The sequence below is a fragment of the Anguilla rostrata genome, chromosome 7, assembly GCF_018555375.3.
Source record: "Anguilla rostrata isolate EN2019 chromosome 7, ASM1855537v3, whole genome shotgun sequence".
NCBI classification, from domain to species: Eukaryota; Metazoa; Chordata; class Actinopteri; order Anguilliformes; family Anguillidae; genus Anguilla; species Anguilla rostrata.
In genome coordinates this window covers 29582990-29606660 of record NC_057939.1, presented here as the reverse complement: position 1 = coordinate 29606660, position 23671 = coordinate 29582990, and the positions used below count along the sequence as shown (strand labels likewise).

The window sequence follows — 23671 nt, the reverse complement described above, 5'->3', positions numbered from 1 at the left end:
AGTGAGGTGACCTGCGCTTGTGCATTCACTTCCCTGCTACAGCGCAAGCTTTGACTCAGTTCACTTCAGTAGCAATAGGTGTTCCAATTTGGAAATATTTTATTATAGATAGATGCTGTATTGTTATTACAATATGCTGTTTTTAAATCTATTTAAAAGTGAAAGACCTGTTTTAAAAATTATTTAGTTTACAACTGTTTAATTTCTGAAATATATTTAACATATTTCTCCATTGTTCAGTGTTGTAACACTATAGGCCTATGCATATTCATATGTTGCAGAGGCTTCAACTTAAAGGTTGTTAATGAACCAGGTTGTTCATAAACCATGAATTTGAAAATGAGGTCAACCCTTGTGGACATTACGTTTCTGATCTATTAAGGTAATTTCAGTATCGTTAGGTACCGAGTATTGAATCAGTATCGAGTATCGTGATACTAAACCTGGTATCGGTATCAAAGTCAAAATTTTGGTATCGTGACAACACTAGTGTGACGCCTTTTTTAGTTGCGGCGCAGAAACACTGCAGCTGTGCATGCACACCGGACCATCTAAGTGTTATGACATGCAATCAAGTGTTACGACATAGTAAAGGCCTTGACGGGAAGCGGCCAGGACACATCCATGGCGACGTAACTAAGTCATCCGACAGCGTCTCTTAGCTCAAAATTGGCCATAAGTCATCAATATATCCTACGATCATCGTGATATTCAGTAGATATGTTGGGTGAAGGCGTATGATCGTGAGGACAAAGCCATTTTAAAATCGCTCCATAGGGGGCGCGATGCTGCCACTGCTTGGACCCCTTCCAACGCCGCTTGCGGCTTTAATTAGGGGTCCAAGCAGCGAAGCTGGTGGAACCCTATTGTATCTGTTAGGATTATTATTATTATTATTATTCTTATTTTTCTCCGCTAAAAGTGTCTGAGGCTCAGCAACCATAAGTCCTGGAGCAACCAAATTTGGCAGGTGGGTTCCTATGTGCCCCCACTACTCAGGCACTAAAAACCACGTACGTCGGCCAGATGGTGGCGCTATAACTAAGGGTTTTGCGTAACAGGCCATAACTCCCACACCATAAGTTAGATCAACACAAAACTTTATAGATATATGCCTCTGAACGTGCTCTATACTTTTGCCATTGGGACTACCTGTGTCCGCCATATTGTTTTCCCGCCATTTTAACTGTATCGTTGGGGCGTGGCAGCTTTCTCCGCTAAAATGTCTGAGGCTCAGCAACCATAAGTCCTAGAGCAACCAAATTTGGCAGGTGGGTTCCTATGGCCCCCACTACTCAAGCACTAAAAATCACCCATGTCGGCCAGATGGTGGCGCTATAACAAAGGGTCATACTTTTAAAGGCCATAACTGCCACACCGTAAGTCCGATCAACACAAAACTTAATCGACCGATGCATCTGAATGTGCTCTACAACTTCGCTTTTGGGACCACCTATGTCCGCCATATGGTTTGCCCGCCATTTGGCCGTTTCTATTAGTTGGGGTGCGGAAGACTGGGGCTCCAAATCTAAACGTTCGACATCGAGTAAACTTCTTTACGGCAAGCGACAACCATAGCGACGCAAGTAATCCGACACCGTGGGGTCTAGTTTTTAGCAGTGAAAGCACGGTCTGACACTGCCACCTAGCGTGCATGCTAGGATAGGCTACCCAAAGTTTTTCAGTAAAACCTTTCTGAGAGGACGAATAATTACTTTTCTTTGGCATGGATCCATTTGAAGACAGTATCGGGTGAGTTTCTTAAGTCTTTAAATCTGTCATTATGGTGAGAAAAAGCTAAACCATTTTATTGGTAGTTTTTGAGTTTCTGTGCAAACGCGCGAAAACACGCTGGTATAATAAAACAATGACGGTAATACATACATAGTCCGCTTCGTTCCGTTGCTACCATAACATAACAGACTATCTTATGTCTACAGCTGCAGTTTCTCGCTGCAATTTCTAACATTGAATATTCACAAAAGACGCAATTTATACTGGACTCTGCCAATGTCTACATAAATAATACGCTACGGTAAAGCTTTGAGAGGATGAATCATTACTTTTCTTTGACATGGATCCATTTGAAGACAATAACAGGTGAGTTCGTTTACTCTTTAAATCCGTCATTATGCTGAGAAACAGCTAAACCATTTTATTTATGGGTTCTGAGTTTCTGTGCACACGCGCGAAAACACGCTGGTATAATGAAATAACGGTATCCTAATACATATATAGTCCGCTTCGTTCCGTTGCTACCATAACATAACGACCTAGAGCTGCAGTTTCTCGCTGCAGTTACTAATATTGAATATAAACAAAAGACGCAATTTATGCTGTAGTCTGTCAATGTCTAGATAAATAATACGGTCCGTTTGAAGACAATATCGGGTAAGTTCGTTTAGTCTTTAAATCCGTCATTATGTTGCGAGAAATCGTATTCTCAATATATTGTCTTGGATAATCCGTTTGTGAAATGTCGGATTTTTTCAAACATAGCTGTGCGTAATACCACACCTGTTGCGTACGACGTTGTCGTTCTTCTTAGTCCAATTTGGCTTGATTGACAGTTCATTTATTCAGTAGGTGAGATTATAAGCTTTCTAACGATGTATAACATGTCTGATTTTACTTTTTGAATAGCGTTTTATAGGTCAGCGTTACTAAAACTCTTCTCATCTGCCAATGTCTAAATAAATAAATTAAACGGTAGGCTTCTTTGCCAGCAGCACAAAATTCGCGAGTTGATATTCAGTCTTTCTTCCGTTTTTTCTCAATGTCGTATTTATTATTTGAAATGTGCATTCATGTGTTATTATTCTATCTGTCTCTGTGGCGCTCTGAAATGTGCATTCTCTGCTAAGCTGAGCAATGGATTGGAATATGTGTCTGACGTAGTGTTGCACGGTATACCAAAACTTCAGCACTTTCTCGGTACTTAAAAAAAAAAAAAAAAACGGTTTCGTATTTGCATTTTCCGACGTTCGGTAGTTCTGCCTCAAATGTAAAAGCCAGGGAAATATGTCTCCCGCATTACTGATTTAGAGGATGAAAAGTGTAGTTTGTCAGAATCTTCGCTAGATGGCAGTAGCAACTAAGGTTGCCAAGTGAGGTGACCTGCGCTTGTACATTCACTTCCCTGATACAGCGCAAGCTTTCACTCAGTTCACTTCAGTAGCAATAGGTGTTCCAATTTGGAAATATTTTATTATAGATAGATGCTATATTGTTATTAAAATATGCTGTTTTTAAATCTATTTAAAGGTGAAAGACCTGTTTTAAAGATTCTTTACTTTACAACTGTTACATTTTTGAAATATATTTAACATATTTTTCTGTTGTTCAGTGTTGTAACACTATAGGCCTATGCATATTAATATGTTGACGAGACTTCAACTTACAGGTTGTTAATGAACCAGGTTGTTAATAAACCATGAATTCGAAAATGAGGTCAACCCTTGTGGACATTACGTTTCTGATCTATTAAGGTAATTTTAGTATCGTTAGCTACCGAGTATCGAATTAGCACCGTTTAAGTTTCAAGTATCATTTCAGTATTGAGTATCGTAATGCTAAACGTGGTATCAGTATCAAAGTCAAAATTTCGGTATCGTGACAACACTAGTGTGACGCCTTTTTTAGTTGCGGCGCAGAAACGCTGCAGCTGTGCATGCACACCGGACCATGTAAGTGTTATGACATGCCATCTAAGTGTTACGACATAGTAAAGGCCTTGACGGGAAGCGGCCAGGACACATCCATGGCGACGTAACTAAGTCATCCGACAGCGTCTCTTAGCTCAAAATTGGCCATAAGTCATCAATACATCATACGATCATCACGATATTCAGTAGATATGTTGGGTGAACGCATATGATCGTGAGGACAAAGCCATTTTAAAATCGCTCCATAGGGGGCGCGATGCTGCCACTGCTTGGACCCCTTCCAACGCCGCTTGCGGCTTTAATTAGGGGTCCAAGCAGCGAAGCTGGTGGAACCCTATTGTATCTGTTAGGATTATTATTATTAGGGGTCCAAGCAGCGAAGCTGGTGGAACCCTATTGTATCTGTTAGGATTATTATTATTATTCTTATTTTTTTCCGCTAAAAGTGTCTGAGGCTCAGCAACCATAAGTCCTGGAGTGACCAAATTTGACAGGTGGGTTCCTATGGGCCCCCACTACTCAGGCACTAAAAATCACGTATGTCAGCCAGATGGTGGCGCTATAACAAAGGGTAACGCGTACAAGGCCATAACTCCCACACCATAAGTCAGATCAACACAAAACGTCATCGACCTATGCATCTGAACGTGCTCTACAACTTTGCCATTGGCCCCACCTATGTCCGCCATATTGTTTGCCCGCCATTTAGACTTTTTAGTTGGGAGGTGGCAGTTTTCTCAGCTAAAATGTCTGAGGCTCAGCAGCCATAAGTTGTAGACCAACCAAATTTGGTAGGTGGGTTCCTATCCACTACTCAGGCACTAAAAATGACCTATGTCGGCCTGATGGTGGCGCTATAACAAAGGATCATACTTTAAAAGGTCATAACTCCCACATCGTAAGTCTGATCAACACAAAACTTCATCGACTGACTGCATCTGACTGTGCTCTACAACTTTTCTATTGGGAGCATCTATGTCCGCCGTATGGTTTGCACACCATTCGGACTTCTTCATTAGGTGGGGTGCGGAAAAGCTGGAGCTCCAAATCTAAACGGTTACGACATCGAGTAAACTTCTTTACGGCAAGCGACAACCATGGCGACGCAAGTAATCCGACACCGTAGGGTCTAGTTTTTAGCAGTGAAAGCACGGTCTGACACTGCCACCTAGCCTGCATGCTAGGATAGGCTACCCAAAGTTTTTCAGTAAAACCTTTCTGAGAGGATGAATAATTACTTTTCTTTGACATGGATCCATTTGAAGACAGTATCGGATGAGTTCGTTAAGTCTTTAAATCTGTCATTATGCTGAGAAATAGCTAAACCATTTCATTGATAGGTTCTGAGTTCTGTAAAGCCGAAAACACGCTGGTATAATGAAACAATGACGGTAGCCTAATACATATATAGTCCGCTTCGTTCCGTTGCTACCATAACATAACGACCTACAGCTGCAGTTTCTCGCTGCAATTACTAATATTGAATATAAACAAAAGACGCAATTTATGCTGTAGTCTGCCAGTGTCTAAATAAATAAAAAACGCCCATTTGAAGACAATATCGGGGAGTTCGTTTTAGTCTTTTAAATCCGTCATTGTGCTGAAGAAAATTGTATTCTCAATTTAATCTCTAAATTGACTGTAAGGTTAGGGTTGTAACTAGTTGAGCTGTTTCGTAGGTGACTTAGTTAATGCACTCGTCTTAACTAATTCTTGTATTTTTGCAAGACTGCGTTGTTGCTGTTCTGTTTGTATTAGGGGTTAATCAGTTTAACCTACAGGGTCCAAGTTGAACCATACGTTTGTTCCCTGCACTTAGAACGGTAGGCTGCTGCCCTCTAGGGTTTTCGACACACTTGTACCTGGTTATGGTTATACATTTTGTTGTACGTCGCTCTGGATAAGAGCGTCTGCCAAATGCCTGTAATGTAATGTAATGCAATATTCCGTAGCAACACGATAAACCAGACATTAGCCCTAAAATATGCCAATACAGCAGTGAAAACGCTTCTAACTGAATGACGAAATAAGCGAGACTAACTTTTTTTAAAAAAAATTATCACGTCATTCTACAGTCAATATCTGGGACTAAACATTGAATAAATATACAATCTTACCATTGGTTTTACGCGTAGAGATGTCCCTTTTGGCCATATATTGTCTTGGATCATCCGTTTGTGAAATGTCGGATTTATTCAAAAATAGCTGTGCGTAATACCACACCTGTTGCGTACGGCGTTGTCGTTCTTCTTAGTCCAATTTGGCTTGATTGACAGTTCATTTATTCAGTAGGTGAGATTATAAGCTTTCTAACGATGTCTAACATGTCTGATTTTGCTTTTGGAATAGCGTTTTATAGGTCAGCCTTACTAAAACTCTTCTCATCTGCCAATGTCTAAATAAATAAATAAAACGCTAGGCTTCTTTGCGAGCAGCACGCAATTCGCGAGTTGATATTCAGTCTTTCTTCCGTTTTTTCTCAATGTCGTATTTATTATTTGAAATGTGCATTCATGTGTTATTATTCTATCTGTCTCTGTGGCGCTCTGAAATGTGCATTCTCTGCTAAGCTGAGCAATGGATTGGAATATGTGTCTGACATAGTGTTGCACGGTATACCAAAACTTCAGCACTTTCTCGGTACTTAAAAAAAAAATAAATAAATAAAAAACGGTTTCGTATTTGAATTTTCCGACGTTCGGTAGTTCTGCGTCAAATGTAAAAGCCAGGGAAATGTGTCTCCCGCATTACTGATTTAGAGGATGAAAAGTGTAGTTTGTCAGAATCTTCGCTAGATGGCAGTAGCAACTAAGGTTGCCAAGTGAGGTGACCTGCGCTTGTGCATTCTCTTCCCTGATACAGCGCAAGCTTTCACTCAGTTCACTTCAGTAGCAATAGGTGTTCCAATTTGGAAATATTTTATTATAGATAGATGCTGTATTGTTATTACAATATGCTGTTTTTTAATCTATTTAAAGGTGAAAGACCTGTTTTAAAGATTATTCAGTTTACAACTGTTCAATTTCTGAAATATATTTAACATATTTCTCCATTGTTCAGTGTTGTAACACTATAGGCCTATGCATATTCATATGTTGCAGAGGCTTCAACTTAAAGGTTGTTAATGAACCATGTTGTTCATAAACCATGAATTTGAAAATGAGGTCAGCCCTTGTGGACATTACGTTCCTGATCTATTAAGGTAATTTCAGTATCGTTATGTATAGAGTATTGAATCAGTATCGAGTATCGTGATACTAAACCTGGTATCGGTATCAAAGTCAAAATTTTGGTATCGTGACAACACTAGTGTGGCGCTTTTTTTAGTTGCGGCAGGGAAGCGCTGCAGCTGTGCATGCACACCGGACCATCTAAGTGTTATGACATGCCATCTAAGTGTTACGACATAGTAAAGGCCTATACGGGAAGCGGCCAGGGCACATCCGTGGCGACGTAACTAAGTCATCCAACAGCGTCTCTTAGCACAAAATTGGCCATAAGTCATCAATATTTCATACGATCATCATGATATTCAGTAGATATGTTGGGTGAAGGCATATGATCATGAGGACAGAGCCATTTAAAATCGTTCCATAGGGGGCGATGCTGCCAATGCTTGGACCCCTCCAACTCCGCTTGCGGCTTTAATTCTTATTATTATTTTTCCGCTAAAAGTGTCTGAGGCTCAGCAATCATAAGTCCTGGAGCAACCAAATTTGGCAGGTCGGTTCCTATGGCCCCACTACTCAGGCACTAAAAACCATGTCGTCGGCCAGATGGTGGCGCTATAACAAAGGGTTTTGCGTAACAAGCATAAACTCCCCACCTAGTTAGATCAACACAAAACTTTATAGATATATGCCTCTGAATGTGCTCTATACTTTTGCCATTGGGACTACCTGTGTCCGCTATATTGTTTTCCCGCCATTTTAACTGTATCGTTGGGGTGGCTTTCCTCCGCTAAAATGTCTGAGGCTCAGCAACCATAAGTCCTAGAGAACCAATTTGGCAGGGGTTCCTATGGCCCCCTACTACTCAAGCACTAAAAATCACCTATGTCGGCCTGATGGTGACATAACAAAGGATCATACTTTAAAAGGTCATAACTCCCACATCGTAAGTTTGATCAAACAAAACTTCATGACTGATGCATCTGACTGTCTACAACTTTCTATTGGGAGCACCTATGTCCATCTATGGTTTGCACACCATTTGGACTTCTTCATTAGGTGGGGTGCGGAAAAGCTGGAGCTCCAAATCTAAACGGTTACGACATCGAGTAAACTTCTTTACGGCAAGGGACAACCATGGCGACGCAAGTAATCCGACACTGTAGGGTCTAGTTTTTAGCAGTGAAAGCACGGTCTGACAGTGCCACCTAGCGTACATGCTAGGATAGGCTACCCAAAGTTTTTCAGTAAAACCTTTCTGAGAGGACGAATAATTACTTTTCTTTGGCAGATCCATTTGAAGACAGTATCGGTGAGTTCGTTAAGTCTTAAATCTGTCATTTTGTGAGAAAAAGCTAAACCATTTTATTGGTAGTTTTAGAGTTTCTGTGCAAACGCGGAAACACGCTGGTATAATAAACAATGACGGTAATACATAGTCCGCTTCGTTCCGTTGCTACCATAACATAACAGACTATCTTGTGTCAAGCTGCAGTTTCTCGCTGCAATTTCTAACATTGAATATTCACAAAAGACGCAATTTATACTGTACTCTGCCAATGTCTACATAAATAATACGCTAGTAAAGCTTTGAAAAGGATGAATCATTACTTTCTTTGACATGGATCCATTTGAAGACAATAACAGGTGAGTTGTTACTCTTTAAATCGTAGTAATTATGCTGAGAAACAGCTAAACCATTTTATTTATGGGTTCTGAGTTTCTGTGCAAACCGCGAAACACGCTGGTATAATAAATAATAACGGTTTGCCTAATACATATATAGTCCGCGTTCCTTGCTACCATCACATAACGACCTAGAGCTGCAGTTCTCGCTGCAATTACTAATATTGAATATAAACAAAAGATAAATTTATGCTGTAGTCTGCCAATGTCTAGATAAATAATACGGTCCGTTGAAGACAATATCGGGTGAGTTCGTTTAGTCTTTAAATCTGTCATTATGCTGAGAGAAATCGTATTCTCAATGTAATCTCTAAATTGACTGTAAGTTTAGGTTGTAACTATGTAGTTGTTTCGTAGGTGACTTAACTGTCTTAACTTTGCTTGTATTTGTGCATGGACTGCGTTGTTGCTGTTCTTGTCTGTGTTAGTGTTAATCAGACACATTTTGTTGTACATCGCTCTGGATAAGAGCGTCTGCCAAATGCCTGTAAAAGTAATGCAATATTCCGTAGACAACAAGATGAACCCGACATTAGCCCTAAAATATGCCAATACAGCAGTGAAAACGCTGCTAACTGAATGACGCAATAAGCGAGACTAACTTTTTTTTTTAAATTACCACGTCATTCTACAGTCAATATCTGGGAATACACATTGAATATATATACAATCTTACCATTGGTTTTACGCGTAGAGATGTCCCTTTTGCGAATGAGTGGCCATATATTGTCTTGGATAATCCGTTTGTGAAATGTCGGATTTTTTCAAAAATAGCTGTGCTTAATACCACACCTGTTGCGTACGGCGTTGTCGTTCTTCTTAGTCCAATTTAGCTTGATTGACAGTTCATTTATTCAGTAGGTGAGATTATAAGCTTTCTAACGATGTATAACATGTCTGATTTTGCTTTTGGAATAGCGTTTTATAGGTCAGCGTTACTGAAACTCTTCTCATCTGCCAATGTCTAAATAAATAAATTAAACGGTAGGCTTCTTTGCGAGCAGCACGCAATTCGCGAGTTGATATTCAGTCTTTCTTCCGTTTTTTCTCAATGTCGTATTTATTATTTGAAATGTGCATTCATGTGTTATTATTCTATCTGTCTCTGTGGCGCTCTGAAATGTGCATTCTCTGCTAAGCTGAGCAGTGGATTGGAATATGTGTCTGACGTAGTGTTGCACAGTATACCAAAACTTCAGCACTTTCTCGGTACTAAAAAAAAAAAAGAAATGGTTCGGTATTAGAATATTCCGACGTTCAGTAGTTTTGAGTCAAATGTAAAAGCCAGGGAAAATTGTCTCCCGCATTACTGATTGAGAGGATGAAAAGTGTAATTTGTCAGCATCTTCGCTAGAAGGCAGTAGCAACTAAGGTTGCCAAGTGAGGTGACTTGCGCTTGCGCACTCAGCTCCTTGATACAGCGCAAGCTTGACTCAGTTCACTTCAGTAGAATAGGTGTTCCAATTTGGAAATATTTTATTATAGATAGATGCTGTATTGTTATTAAATTTGCTGTTTTTAAATCTATTTAAAGGTGAAAAACCTGTTTTAAAGATTATATAGTTTACAACTGTTTAATTTTTGAAATATATTTAACATATCTTTCTATTGTTCAGTGTTGTAACACTATAGGCCTATGCATATTAATATGTTGAAGAGGCTTCAACTTAAAGGTTGTTAACCTCTTAAGGCACAAGCCAAATTTTGCCAATCCTTGCCCATTTAGGGGGTACCCTATTTAAAGCTTTATAACTCCAGACGTGAACACCACAGAGACTTGAAAAATGGCTTAAATGAAGCAAGACATTTGTACAATTTACAATACTAACACAGATTAGTTTATATTCATAATTTTGGAAGAAATAAAGTGCCACAAATGCAATTGTTTTGACAAAAAATCCAAAATAAATTTGCACTTAAGTTCGCAATGAAATACTGCGAGATTGAATATATGCAGGAGGTTAAACTATACATGTGCTAGGTCAAAAACTTCTTGACCACAAGTTCATAAAATCTAAGGGTGGATATGTAGAACTACTATAGATGTATGAAGCAAAAACTAAGCAGTGTACCCAGCATCTCCAAATCTATCCAAAATGTCTAAATTATGCATTGCTGTAAATCATAACATATCCATGTATTTCACTACAAATCAACTGTTTTGACTCAAGAAAATCACTGTTGCATAATTTTCAAATGGGAATTACAAGCTTTCAGTCAGTACAGTGGTCTAAAATAGCTAGGTGTCCAGAAACATATCCAAAATCTCTCCAAATTGAATAAAATGTTTTTTGTCCATTATAAAGCATATAAATGACCCCTTATGAGGGTTTAAGATGAAACATTGCTATCAGATTAAAAAAATAATGCAAAAACATTGTCACACAATGCGGTACAGTACCTAAATGTGTAATAATTAACTCGTGTGTATTTCTATACTCTGTACTCTCGTATGTTTTCTTGTATGGGGATGAGACAACATGAAAACAATTTTCACCCGTCCACCACGTTTTGGCAATGTTCCAGCTCTGACGTCATCACTGTTGCGTGCTTCACAAAAACTATTACACTTCCGTCTAACGCTTACATTACAGTGTGAAATATTTACATTATATAACACCACTAACCTATTTAAAAATACTCAATTTCAAAAAGAACGTATATAACCGAAATATTTTGAACGATAATACTTACATAGCAATGGTGAAATCTCCTCTATGTTCAGTAGATAGAGACAGAGAGACAGTATCAATTATATTGTTCTATTCGCTTCTGTTTTGCTCCAGAAAACGATGTCAGCTAGGTCTATCAGCAAACATATGGCTTAGCTATGTTCAGAAGTCCTCAATAATAATAGTATTTTCCAAGAAATTACGAAATATCCTTGAACATGTTTCGTTAGGTGCATCGTATTTGTCTGCTAACAGAGTGTGATTGCGTAAGTGAATGCTATGCTAAGAATATTTTCTGTTACGCTGACCTATAAAACGCTATTCCGAAAGCAGAATTAGACGTGTTATACATCGTTAGAAAGCTTATACTCTCGCCTACCGAATAAATGAATTCTAAATCTAGTCAGACTGTACTAAAAAGGGCGACGACGCCGTAAACAACAGGTGTGGTGTTACGCACAGCTATTTTGGAAGATACCCAGGCGTCACAGATGCGCCTATATTTCCCAAACGGATTGTCCAAGACAATATATGACCACGCAGTCTCAAAAGGGACATCTCTACACGTAAAACCAACAGTAAGGTTTTATATTTATTCAATATTTAGTCCCAGATATTGACTGTAGAATGACATGGTATCATTTTTAAAAACTTTTTCTCGTTTATTTCATTATTCAGTGAGCAGCGTTTTCACTGCTGTATAGGCATATCTTAGGGCTATTGTCGCTATTGATTAACTTCACGTGCTGTTATCATACAGACGCAACAAAAACATTCACAGAAACCTTAGAATCGCGACTTTCCAATGCGCCCATTGGCAAATAATATAAATTGTTTTAAATGTTCCAAATTTGATTAATTAGATCATGTATGCTTCGCTAAACTTTACTCATTACTATGTGAATTTCGCTCAGCAGGAAGTCCACCCAAATCGCATTCACATGTTAACAAATTATAATTACTCTCCATAGGAGACTAAAGGAGGGGCGATGCGAGATCCATGTGAGAAATGCCAAATCTGCGAAAGCGGGATAGAATGTCACAGAGTGTCGCCTAATTCACTTCTTTTGAGGTGAACATTTCGTTTAATTTTGGAAAATGGTCCGTCCGGAAGCCGACACTGATGAAGAGCGGTGTCATTTCGAACAGCGAACTGATCCAGCTGAGGATCAACTTCATGCGTAAGTATATTTCTTATGATCATATTGGTAAATATGTGTACTGTATTGCAACGTATCTGTGTGTTTGTAGGAATATCCAGCAATATGCGCGTTTGTAAATTCCCACACTACGAATGATTCTAACCATTGCTTCTCAAAATTATAGGCTACCTCTCTGCGTCTGGTTGTGTTTGTTTGGTTCTTTGTATATGATGTCACATTTCATAAATTTTGTTTTCACTAGTTAGTGGTTTGTCCCTTTTTTGTAAAGCACATTTAATTTTCACCTGTTGAAGGAAATGTGCTATATAAATAAAGTTTGATTTGATTTCACATTTCCTAACAATTTTGTTTTTATTATATTTGCAGAGATGTTGATCAGGAAACACGGCCTAGTTCACCACTAGCTAAGAGGCCAGGCAGACGTTGCAAGAGTACACCAGTCTCATCTCATCTTCCATGCAGTTTACTTCAATAAATGTTCTAAAATCAAAAGTTGTCTTTGTTTCTGTCTTCTAAATGGCTCACTGAGTCTTTGTCTTAGTGGTGGGGAGGCATGCGGCCAGGTGTGAATAGCCTACTTAGCTGGCAGGTATTCCTACCCAATGCATATTCATTACAGAAAGGCCATTTGCCCTCCCATTCTCACCTGTTGTTGAAAAATAGTAGTCACAACACTACCTTTTAGCAATTTATTTTATATTTCTCATTGGATTTGCTAAAATATTTTGTCATCTTTTGATACCCAAGACCTTGAAGAACACATTTCAGTGACCAAAAGTCTTATTCACAATTGTTTAGTGTGTTTTATTTCAACATTCCTGTGCATGTTCAAAACTACTGTTTACAGTTTGTGTGTTTTTAGAGCAGTTTACAATCCACACATTACTATGACCTACTTACTGTTGCCATATTATTGTAGCTAAGTGTGTGCTGAAAACAAAGATATGAAACACTTTGGAATCACTGTATATAAAGTTGATGAAATTTACACAAATGTCAGAGCATCGCACAATCACCAGTGTGCCTCATTTTACCCTTAGACCCCAGAGAGTTAATAAACCATGAATTCGAAAATGTGTGGACATTACGTTTCTGATCTATTAAGGTAATTTCAGTATCGTTAGGTACCGAGTATCGAATTAGCATCGTTTAAGTTTCAAGTATCATTTCAGTATTGAGTATCGTAATATTAAACCTGGTATCAGTATCAAAGTCAAAATTTTGGTATCGTGACAACACTAGTGTGACGCCTTTTTTAGTTGCGGCGCAGCAACACTGCAGCTGTGCATACACGCCGGACCATCTAAGTGTTACGACATGCTATCTAAGTGTTACGACAAAGTAAAGGCCTTTACGGGAAGCGGCCAGGACGTATCCATGGCGACGTAACTAAGTCATCCGCCAGCGTCTCTTAGCACAAATCTGGCCATAAGTCATCAATATTTTATACGATCATCATGATATTCAGTAGATATGTTGGGTGAAGGCTTATGATCATGAGGACAAAGCCATTTTAAAATCACTCCATAGGGGTCGCGATGGTGCCAATGCTTGGACCCCTCCCAACGCCGCTTGCAGCTTTAATTTGTTTTTTGTTTTGTTTTTTTCTCAATGTCGTATTTATTATTTGAAATATGTATTATTATTCTATCTGTCTCTGAGGCGCTCTGAAATGTGCATTCTCTGCTAAGCTGAGCAATGGATTGGAATATGTGTTTGACGCCTTTCAGGCTGGACCGCAACAGCAGGGCCAGCCCTAAAAATGCGAATGTCTGTGAATGAGTGATGAAGTTACGCCATTGGTCAGCCGAGTTATGACGTTACAACATTGGTCAGCCGGATGACGTGTGTTAGGTCCAGCCATATACTATGTTTTCACCTGGTCTTTTTCCTTTTCAATAAAGTTCTTGTTCTCTTTGCATCTGTAATGTTTTGGTAAGTTGTTGGGATGGCAGGTATGCCATCCCACCAAGTTACGCCTTGGTGGGGCGGCATGCCCTATTTTATTATTATTTATTATTATTAGGGGCGATATAGCTCAGGAGGTAAGACTGATTGTCTGGCAGTCGGAGGGTTGCCGGTTCAAACCCCGCCCTGGGCATGTCGAAGTGTCCTTGAGCAAGACACCTAACCCCTAACCTCTAACTGCTCTGGCGAATGAGAGGCATCAATTGTAAAGCGCTTTGGATAAAAGCGCTATATAAATGCAGTCCATTTACCATTTATTATACCTATACAGCACAGAGAGTTTGGTACTTTCCAGAGTTTCCTACAGAAATAACCACAATAACCACAACAGACTCTCATCCCTTAAAACCATTAATTTCAGTACCTTCTGACCCCATTTCAGCAGACAGAATTCACAAACAACTTCACACATCTGCACAATAAAGCCCCAAACTTAGGGGATTTTGCATTTTCTCCTTCTTTTTCCTGCCTGATCATCACAATTATCCAAGCCCACAAACAATATGTCTCCCCATTGGACATTTAGCTACACCAGCAAATCAAAACAATACATACACACACAAAATAGACATATATGTATTTTTGACCAACCAAATTCTGTACCACTACTTTGTTGGTAGCTCACTGTTAATGTTGTTGCCTTAGAATTGTGAAAGAACAGAGCCAAATCCCACCTAAGGCTCAGGCAAATTTTTTATTTCTCATGAACACTTATTTGCTTACTAGTAATTGTCTATTAATTTTAAACTATTGCTTTTGTAACTGTACAATTCTTCTGGACAAAATCTAGCCGGTCTTTCACCAAATGTATAGGCTGTATTATGACATACCATCTAGCCGTTCGGTTAACTGGCTACATTTGGTTGCAATGAGAATTTTCTAGGCAGCTAGGATACAGCCAGGCCATATGGAATAAAACCAGAGCTGAATTCTGCTTACTGGGCTGCTTTCTTTAAAAGCACAGGCAAATGACGCCATTAAAGAACGTCTTCTTATTGCAAAGCTGTTTATGGTGATAGGAGGCCATTTAATAAAGTACATGTTGTTAACTTTATTCCCCTATACAACAAAATTTGCCATTATTGTAACTACTTCATCGGTGGTGCGTTGGTAACACTCTTATGTTTGGGACCGTTGAGTTCTCGGGATCCAGCTTCAGGCAAATTTGTTCTTTCTTATGTAAGCTTTATAATATTTTATAATTGCCTGTTACTTTAAACTACTGCTTTTGCAACTGTAAATTCCTTGTGGGAACTCTCCCTGTCATTTCACATGCTAACTCCACGTAGTACTACTGTGACTATGGATGAGTATCGTTTGTCTCCTATCTAAATGTCTGAAGGGATGTAAATACGTTGACAGATGTTTTCACATAAATGGACTAGGTTAGCTCTATTTACCTCTAATTCATTCATGTTTTACCCTAATATAGCCTATGTCCTAGCCAGTTAGAAAACTATCACATTTTTACCTAACCTAGCCGGTTCTTTCACCTAATATACACTGTATCATATTATACATTATACATGTACGGCTAACTGGCTAGATTTGGTTCAATGTGAAAGTTTTCTTGCCGGCTAGGAGCCAAGCCATATGAAGATAAAACCTGACTTGAATTACAGTTGCATTGAGCTAAACTAGTCATTTATGTCAAAACATGTCAACCTACATTTCCACCCCTTTAGACATCTACATTCCAGGCTTGTGCTTATGGGCTACCTTCTTTAAAAGCATGACCAAATGATGGCATTGAAGAAAATTTTATTGGAAAGCCATTCATGGACATTTAACTAGGTCTTTATAACTTAATTCCCTTATGTAATATTGACATCCTAATTATATCACAATGCTCAATGCATATATTTAGCGAAAGTCACGAAACGGGGAGCCATATGCATTTCATGACGGCAAATTTATTGCTTTTCTTCAAAAGTGACAACAGCTGACTGCTGTGAATAAATAAGTACATATGAAAATTAATTTAAAATATTTAGGCCTATGAAATAAAAACTGAATCTTTCAAATGTATCCAGACATATGTTTGATATTCTTTCTTGATATTCAAATGAAGTTCTGCAAAATAAGTACAATAATATAATTTTTTCTACAATGTAAAAGACTAAAAGATCTTTTTTTCTGAATACAATTTTTTAAACAAAACTATTATATTCATGCATTTTATTCAATATGTGGTTCTCATACACCAAAAGCACTGGATGCAGGCAATTGTTCAAACATATTGTGTAGTCATAAAAAAAATAAAAATTGCTGTACAACAGCTGAAATTATTCAGCAACATTGTTCCCACTATGATTGCCATTTGACACTTTGATATGACACATGCTTTGAATGACCACATTCTCTTCAGATGGTGAGATGAAGGGAACATTGCGTAGCAGCCTTGCTTTGGAATACAGCATGTATAATTCATTTTAGCTAAGATAGACAATATTGTGTATTGTAACTTGGCCTAATTTTGATATCAGGTCAAAAAAGAGCTGTGGGAAGCTAATAGGCTCTTTGAAAGGCAATTTACCAAAGATGCAAAAAGTAATCCTAAACATTACTTTCAACACTGTACTAGGAAAAGTAAAGCAAGGAGAATGTAATGTGCATCAGGAATTTAAAAAAGTGCTTTGGTTTGCCTTTTTAAGAATAAGGATATTGCTGATGCCTTAAATAGTTACTTTGTTGAGAGTTTTACTTTAGAGAAGGTTACTAATAGACTGGAAGGCATATTCAATACTCAGAACAGTTTGGTGAAGGCCCTTTCTTATTTCAGCGTGACAGTGCCCCCAGGCACACAGCAAGGTGCATATAGAAATGGTTTTGTTGAGTATGGTGTGAAAGAAAGTGATTTATTTTTCTTCTAGCAGCTGGTGTTACAGTGATTAAATATTTACAGTGAAATAAAGACTTTGACAAAAAAAAGAAAATGATAATTATATCAGAATCAGAATCGTTTTTATTTGCCAAGTATGTTTACACATGCAAGGAATTTGACTTTATAGGAGAAACCGTTCACGCACTCATCACAGAGCTCGAGAAGAAAACCTCAAACTTCTGTTTACACCTCTCTCCTTTATATCTCTTTCCAATGGCCCTTAGACAGGCCTTGATATGACAGTCACTCCTGCCCACGCACTCATTTCTGTTTTTCCGAGAAACTTCGTTGCTTCCCTCAGAATCCTTGACCAAACACGTAGTTCACTGGCGCCTTTGTGGCGGGGGGTGGGGGGGGGGTGCGTTCCTGCTTATCAGAATAGCTTGTCCTCTTTTGGTATATGCAGTTTTCAAATGTGATTGATCAAGACATGATGTTTTACACACAATGGTTATATGTCAACAGAAGATGTTACTTTTAACTATGATTTTACTTCATTTACAAAGTATATCTCTCAAGTCACATTTATGCATTCATGACCTTCTTAAACACCTGTGGCAAGCTCCCTGTTTTACCCACATTGTTTTCTTCCTTTTCACAGGTCATTACTCTCCATTGTTCACCTTCAGTTACATACATAGTTTTGTAATAAACACATTAAAACATATTTAAGATAGAAATTTAGCTGTATGCTCGGTTTAGCTTTATGATATTAACTATCACACTTGATGTAGTTTATTCCGAAGTTGCACTCACTGCAAAGCATGTGTCTGACGGCAATGACTCACAGCAGTTACAGTGGGCTCCAGGATTGTTGGCACCCTTAATAAAAATGAAGAAAAAAGGCTGCATATAATAAATGACACAGATAATAATCTATATGTTATGTTCAAACATATCGGAAAACTATATACTTTTATTTCAATACATTTAATCTCATGCTTAAAATGTTTTTTTATTAAGTAATCTGATTTTTTCTGAAAACCACCACAGGTGCCATAATTATTGGCACTCCTAACAATTATTATAAGTAAAATCAAACAAAATGAAATTAGCAATACAATTTTACTTAATTTAGTTAATCTCAGTCGAAAGGAACTATATTGTGTCATTCCATCACTTCCAGTTCCACTAGAGAATAAAAATTAGGTAACAAGCATACAAAATCCCTTTGTCATCTATCAGCATGGGAAAAGCCAAATAACTGTCAATTCAGAAGAGACCAATTGTAATTTACCATCACAAGTCTGGTAATGGGTACCAAAAAAGACATACACGGTTAAACATACCACTTAGCACTGTAAGGGCAATAATAAAAGGTGTAAAACATATGGGATGGTTGCAAATTTGCCAGGAAGAGAAAGCAAGTGCATGGTGTCCGCACGGACAGTGAGGAAGATGGTGAAGGAGGCCATTAATAACTCAAGAATCACTGTTTAAGAATTGCAGAGATTGGTTTGTTTCTTGCGGTCAACAAGTCTAAAAAAAACATTCCGGTGTCTGTTAGCGTTACAATGACAGAGAAACGGCAGGGGGAGGGGGGGTGTTATGGAACCCGTTTTTGTGTAACATGAGAGGTCATATTATTTGTTGATGTAGTTTTCGTATTACATTTTATGAAAATGTAACGTTACTAAATTACATAGCTATTTGCACAGCTAACGCTAGCTACCGGACCATGTCAAGAAAGGTAACATTAGTTTAGACAACGTTGCGCACAGTATCCATCTCTTATAACAGGTAATGTTGCGTTAGCTAGCTAGCTAATGTAATTAACAATCTAATGTCAGCTAACAATTAGAAAAAAGTTAGCTAACGCTACCGACCGGTACCGACCTCACAAACCGTCTCTCGAATGCAATTCTACCTTGTTGCAACGTTGTAATGTAGCTAACTAAAGGCCAGTTCAGATCTATGATTCGCAACGAGACTGGATGCAACTTGCAAAATTCCAAGACGTCTGATTGTAAACATTCTAAAACTGCACTTTGCGATTTGACTAGGTGGGTCTTTTGAGCCCCAGGCAACGGCTTCAGACGCTCTGCAACTAACCACTTCACACCGCTGCAATTTTCTCTGCAACATTCTAAAACCGTTGCGAATCATTGATCTGAACTGGCCTTAACGTTATCGTTATTTACATTGCCATCAAGTTCATCAATATATTGATCGGAATAAAGCCGGGGTATAGGTGGAGCAGAGCGGGTCTGATTTCTGTGTAGAGATGTCAAGCCAGAGAAAACTAAATAAAAGAATATGGCAGTATGGATTAGCGTTATTATTTTATTACGCTTCCTCATATGTTCCTTCAGCCTTGATGCCCTTTTTTTGATGAAATCTCCTTTGTTTTTTTCTTCTTGTTCTGATTGTTAATTTAACACCCAGCTCAGCTTTATTCTCGAACAGTTTAGCTAGCAAAACCAGAAACAACAAGGCAGTTGTTTCAAAAATATCACACAACAATCATTCACAAAAAAGATTGTTTATTGTGCACGAGATACATAATTGCATGAACCACAGCGAATCCCACGAATACTTCTCTGCAGTGTAAAGATGTTCATACCGAGCAAAAGGTGGATAAAGAAAGTTTGTGGAAATTGATCATCACTAATTCTACCCCAGGTCTGCTACAGCATTTTAACCCGGCTCGGCAGTGTAAAGACAGCTTAAGTTAGCCTAATGTTAGACAATGAATGAGTATGTACACAACGTTACTTGCATAACAACCATTTTTTATTCAGTAAATAATAAATGTAATAGTTGGCGTGGCCCAGGTGCCAGCTGACTGACGTCACACAGGCGACACTGGTTGGATCCGGTTGGATCTATGGGAAGTGAGGTCCAAAAACACGCCTGCAATTACCGCTTCTCGCCATTGGTACCGCCAAAGAGAACGAAACGGAAATCTTCGAGATTGTAACTTTAAGTGAAATCAACATCCAAACCCAAAGATATCAAAGATTCTGAAAAGTTCAACATAGAGCAATGGTCAAAAATCCCTCCAAATGTGTTGTCTAAATGTATAGGAAAAAAAACTCACAAATTATAGGAAAAGACTCATGGCTGTCATCTTTCCCAGGGGTGTTTTCACAAAGTATTAAACCAGGGGTGCCAATAATTGTGGAACCTGTTTTTTGGGGAAATATTTTTTTTAATTAAAAAGTGTAAGACTTTGGTTGATTCCAATGAATCATCAATCAAGCACACTAGTGTACACATGTTGGAAAATAAAGCTTATGTCAATAACTGTATTATTTTTTAGTTTAGCATATATATTTTTTGTAGCATTTTTTGTGCATATTTATCAGTTTTCCCATATGTTTGAATATAACATACAGATTATTATCTGTGTCATTTATTATATGCAGCCTTTTTTCTTCATTTGTATTAAGGGTGCCAATAATTCTGGAGCTCACTGTATATATATATATGTGTGTGTGTGTGTGTGTGTGTGTGTACATATACAGTATATATAGTAGCAGGAACTGGGGAAAGGCAGCCACACATCAGGGAGAGGTACAATAATCTGACAGACAATCAACAAAGTTGGTTCAAGATTCAGTAGATATACTGATACTTTTATTGAACTAAAAAAGAAAGAAATAGAAAACAGCCTATCTCTGTTTTGGCGACTAACTGAGAGGTTCCCTCTCCATAACGAGGCTGCTAAGCAGATTGCCCAGGTGCAAACCAGAAAACCAAAACACAAAGCAGTGCCGTAATCCAAGTCCTTTCCAAAGTCCAAAATCCAGTCTGGGTTCTCAGTATTTCCAGGATCTACAGTCAAATTGGGTTCTCAAACAATACAGGTAATACACTAATCTGTCTGCAATTCACTTCCAATAAAGGTCACTCACCAACAACACCACCACGTTTTTCTCCGAAGGTACTTCACACCCTGCAGCCTTGGATTTAAATAGGGTGCATTGATTGTTTCATTTTTCTCAGTTACGTGTTGTTTGGCTTGTTAGCCACTTGGGAGGGGCCCATGACTCCACTGCTGAATAATGAGTGGAGAAATATAACGAATGCAGATGCTTCCATACAGGTGTACTTCAGGATACAATTAAGCACTTAACATTGTATCATGCTCTGTGGCGTGTATAAAAATGCTGAGCAGGCCCAGCTGACCTCGGTTTTGGATCAAGGTGGCAAGAGGAAAAGATCTGACAAGTGACTTTGAGAGAAGGTTCCTTATTGGAGCACAGATGGCAGGACTGCTTAACTGGCTAGAGTTTCAATAGGAACAGTTACTGAAGTGACATCTGCATTTAGATCTATTGGAAAGACATCAGTAAATAGAGTCGGGAATTGTAGTCAAAAGCATATATTCCATGATGCTCGTGCATTAGTGCGATATGTAAGGACAAACAGAAGAGCAACTCTTCCTCAGGTGACTGAGAATGTCAGTGCAGGACATGATCAGACTGTCAGCAAACACTGTCTGTTGACTACTACATTGAGAGGGGTATTACAGTAGGGTTGCAGTGCATAAATCCCTTTTTACAAAGATGAATACACATTTGAGAGTTCAGGGGTACAAAAACTATTGGCACTGGTTTACAGAGATTTGGAAAAAAAGTGATATGGTCAGATGAGTTTTCCTTTACCATATTCTCGACAAGTGGGCAAGTGCATGTGTGGCATACACCAAGAGAACAGTACAGGCCTGACTGCTTGGCCCCTACAGTGAAGGAGTCTGGTGGCTCTGTTATGCTGTGGGGGGCATTTGGCTTGGTATGGGTCCACTTGTCCCCTTGGCAGGAAGGGTCACTGCAAATCAATACAAAGTTATTCTGAGGGATCACATTTATCCTATGTTGAAACATTTCGGCCCTGATGGGAGTGGTCTCTTCCAGGATGACAACGCCCCCATCCACAGGGTACGAGGGATCACAATGGTTTGATGAGTATGAAAATGATGTGAAACATATGCTATAGCCTTCGCAGTCATCAGATCTCAACCTAATTGAACACCCATGGGAGATTTTAGACCAATGTTTTAAGACAGCAACATCATCTCCACCACAATCATTGTCTTGTGTGGACTAGCTGTGTATGGTGTTGTTTGATATCCATGTAGACGAATGTTAGCAATGATAGAACGATAGCTTGACAGCTAACATTCTTCAAAAGCCAGATTCATGTTGACTCGTTTTCTCATGACTTTTTTCATTCAACTTTTGAGATGGTTAGCGGGGTTTCTTGGGTCTTGGGCTGATTGGGCTTAGCTGGCTCGCTGGTGGAGCTGTGTGCTTACCAATGTAGTTAGCCATTTCTTCACTGTAACTCTCACTGGCAATTGGCTGCGCATTTTTTTTGTGAGAAAAAGGTGGGCATGCTACTGGCTCAGGAGAACTGTTGTAGGCGGTAACCCCAGCACCTGGTGTAACAGGAAGACATAAACTAAAACACAATTTACAGACCATAAAATATTCAGAATTACAAATTCATACTCAATATTTTTTTTGAGGGAAGGAAATACATTTATTTTTTGAAAGCTCTGTGAATGTTGTTTTTAAGTGATCTGTCTGCATTAAAAGGTTAGATATAGCATCTTTAAGTAATGCCAGCATCAGAATGTTCAAGGAACTGAATGTTTGTTGCTCTCCCTCTGCTTCAATTCCAGCATCACATTTCCAGTTGAGTGCATAGCTTCCTATGTCCTGATTCATGTGTCTGTTGTTACTTACCAGTGTTTCTGTGTCTGTCCTTTGCCATCTGTATCCTTTCCTCCCCTTGCCTTTCTTTCTTGGAGACTTGTAAACTGGAGGTAACCACTTTATTTTCACCTGTGTTAGTCTGCTCCTGTCTTTCGTTGGGGGGAGAAACTATTTGGCTGTTGACTTCAAATTTGCTTTCAGTTGGATGATTTTATGAATGTTTGCATGACAAATGTGTGTATACTGTATGTATTCTCGTAGTTTCTCACAGATGTGCAGGTGTGTGTATGTGTGGGGGGGGATGGGGGGTGCAGTGTGAGGGTGATATAGTGTCTTACAGATGTAAGTTTGTGTTACAGATGACTATCTCCCAGCTGAGGACAGAACTGCAGAAAGGGCCACAGGAGGTGGCTGTTTATATACAGCAAATACACCAGCTCCAACAGCACAATCAGGTAAAGCAACACATGTACACCTGCATAGACACAGAGATACATGTGATGTGGACTGAATGTTCAGGATAAGTATATTGGTCAGGAATACTGTGGCAGTCTAACCTTTTCTGTGTGGGGAGAACACATGTCCTTGTGGTTACAATTCCAGGTCCAAAACAGCATTAGACTTCTTGCTAATTTCCATTTTAATGTTATGTGAACCTTCAATCCACTGATTCTTCAATAACATCAATAAATGGGGAAATAGGTCAAATGTGAATCCTTGTGGGGGCCGTCTGGGTCGTGTAGAGGTAAAAGCACTTGCCTACCACCGCAGGGTTCAATCACCGGCAGCGGTACTTCCGG

The 23671-nt window shown here is 38.9% G+C and overlaps 1 protein-coding gene across 8 annotated transcripts in view; it reads left to right on the top strand.

The window, feature by feature from the left end:
* The window catches only part of eea1 (early endosome antigen 1), a 278859-nt gene that overhangs the window by 156786 nt on the left and 98402 nt on the right, over positions 1-23671 (top strand). For 6 of the 8 annotated variants that reach the window (XM_064341907.1, XM_064341909.1, XM_064341904.1 and 3 more), the window contains 2 exons: positions 22967-22981; positions 23231-23326. In XM_064341907.1, coding sequence (XP_064197977.1) covers positions 22967-22981; positions 23231-23326 — 111 coding nt within the window. The remainder of the gene's footprint in view (positions 1-22966; positions 22982-23230; positions 23327-23671) is intronic. The other 2 variants (XM_064341910.1, XM_064341905.1) reach the window with 1 other exon arrangement.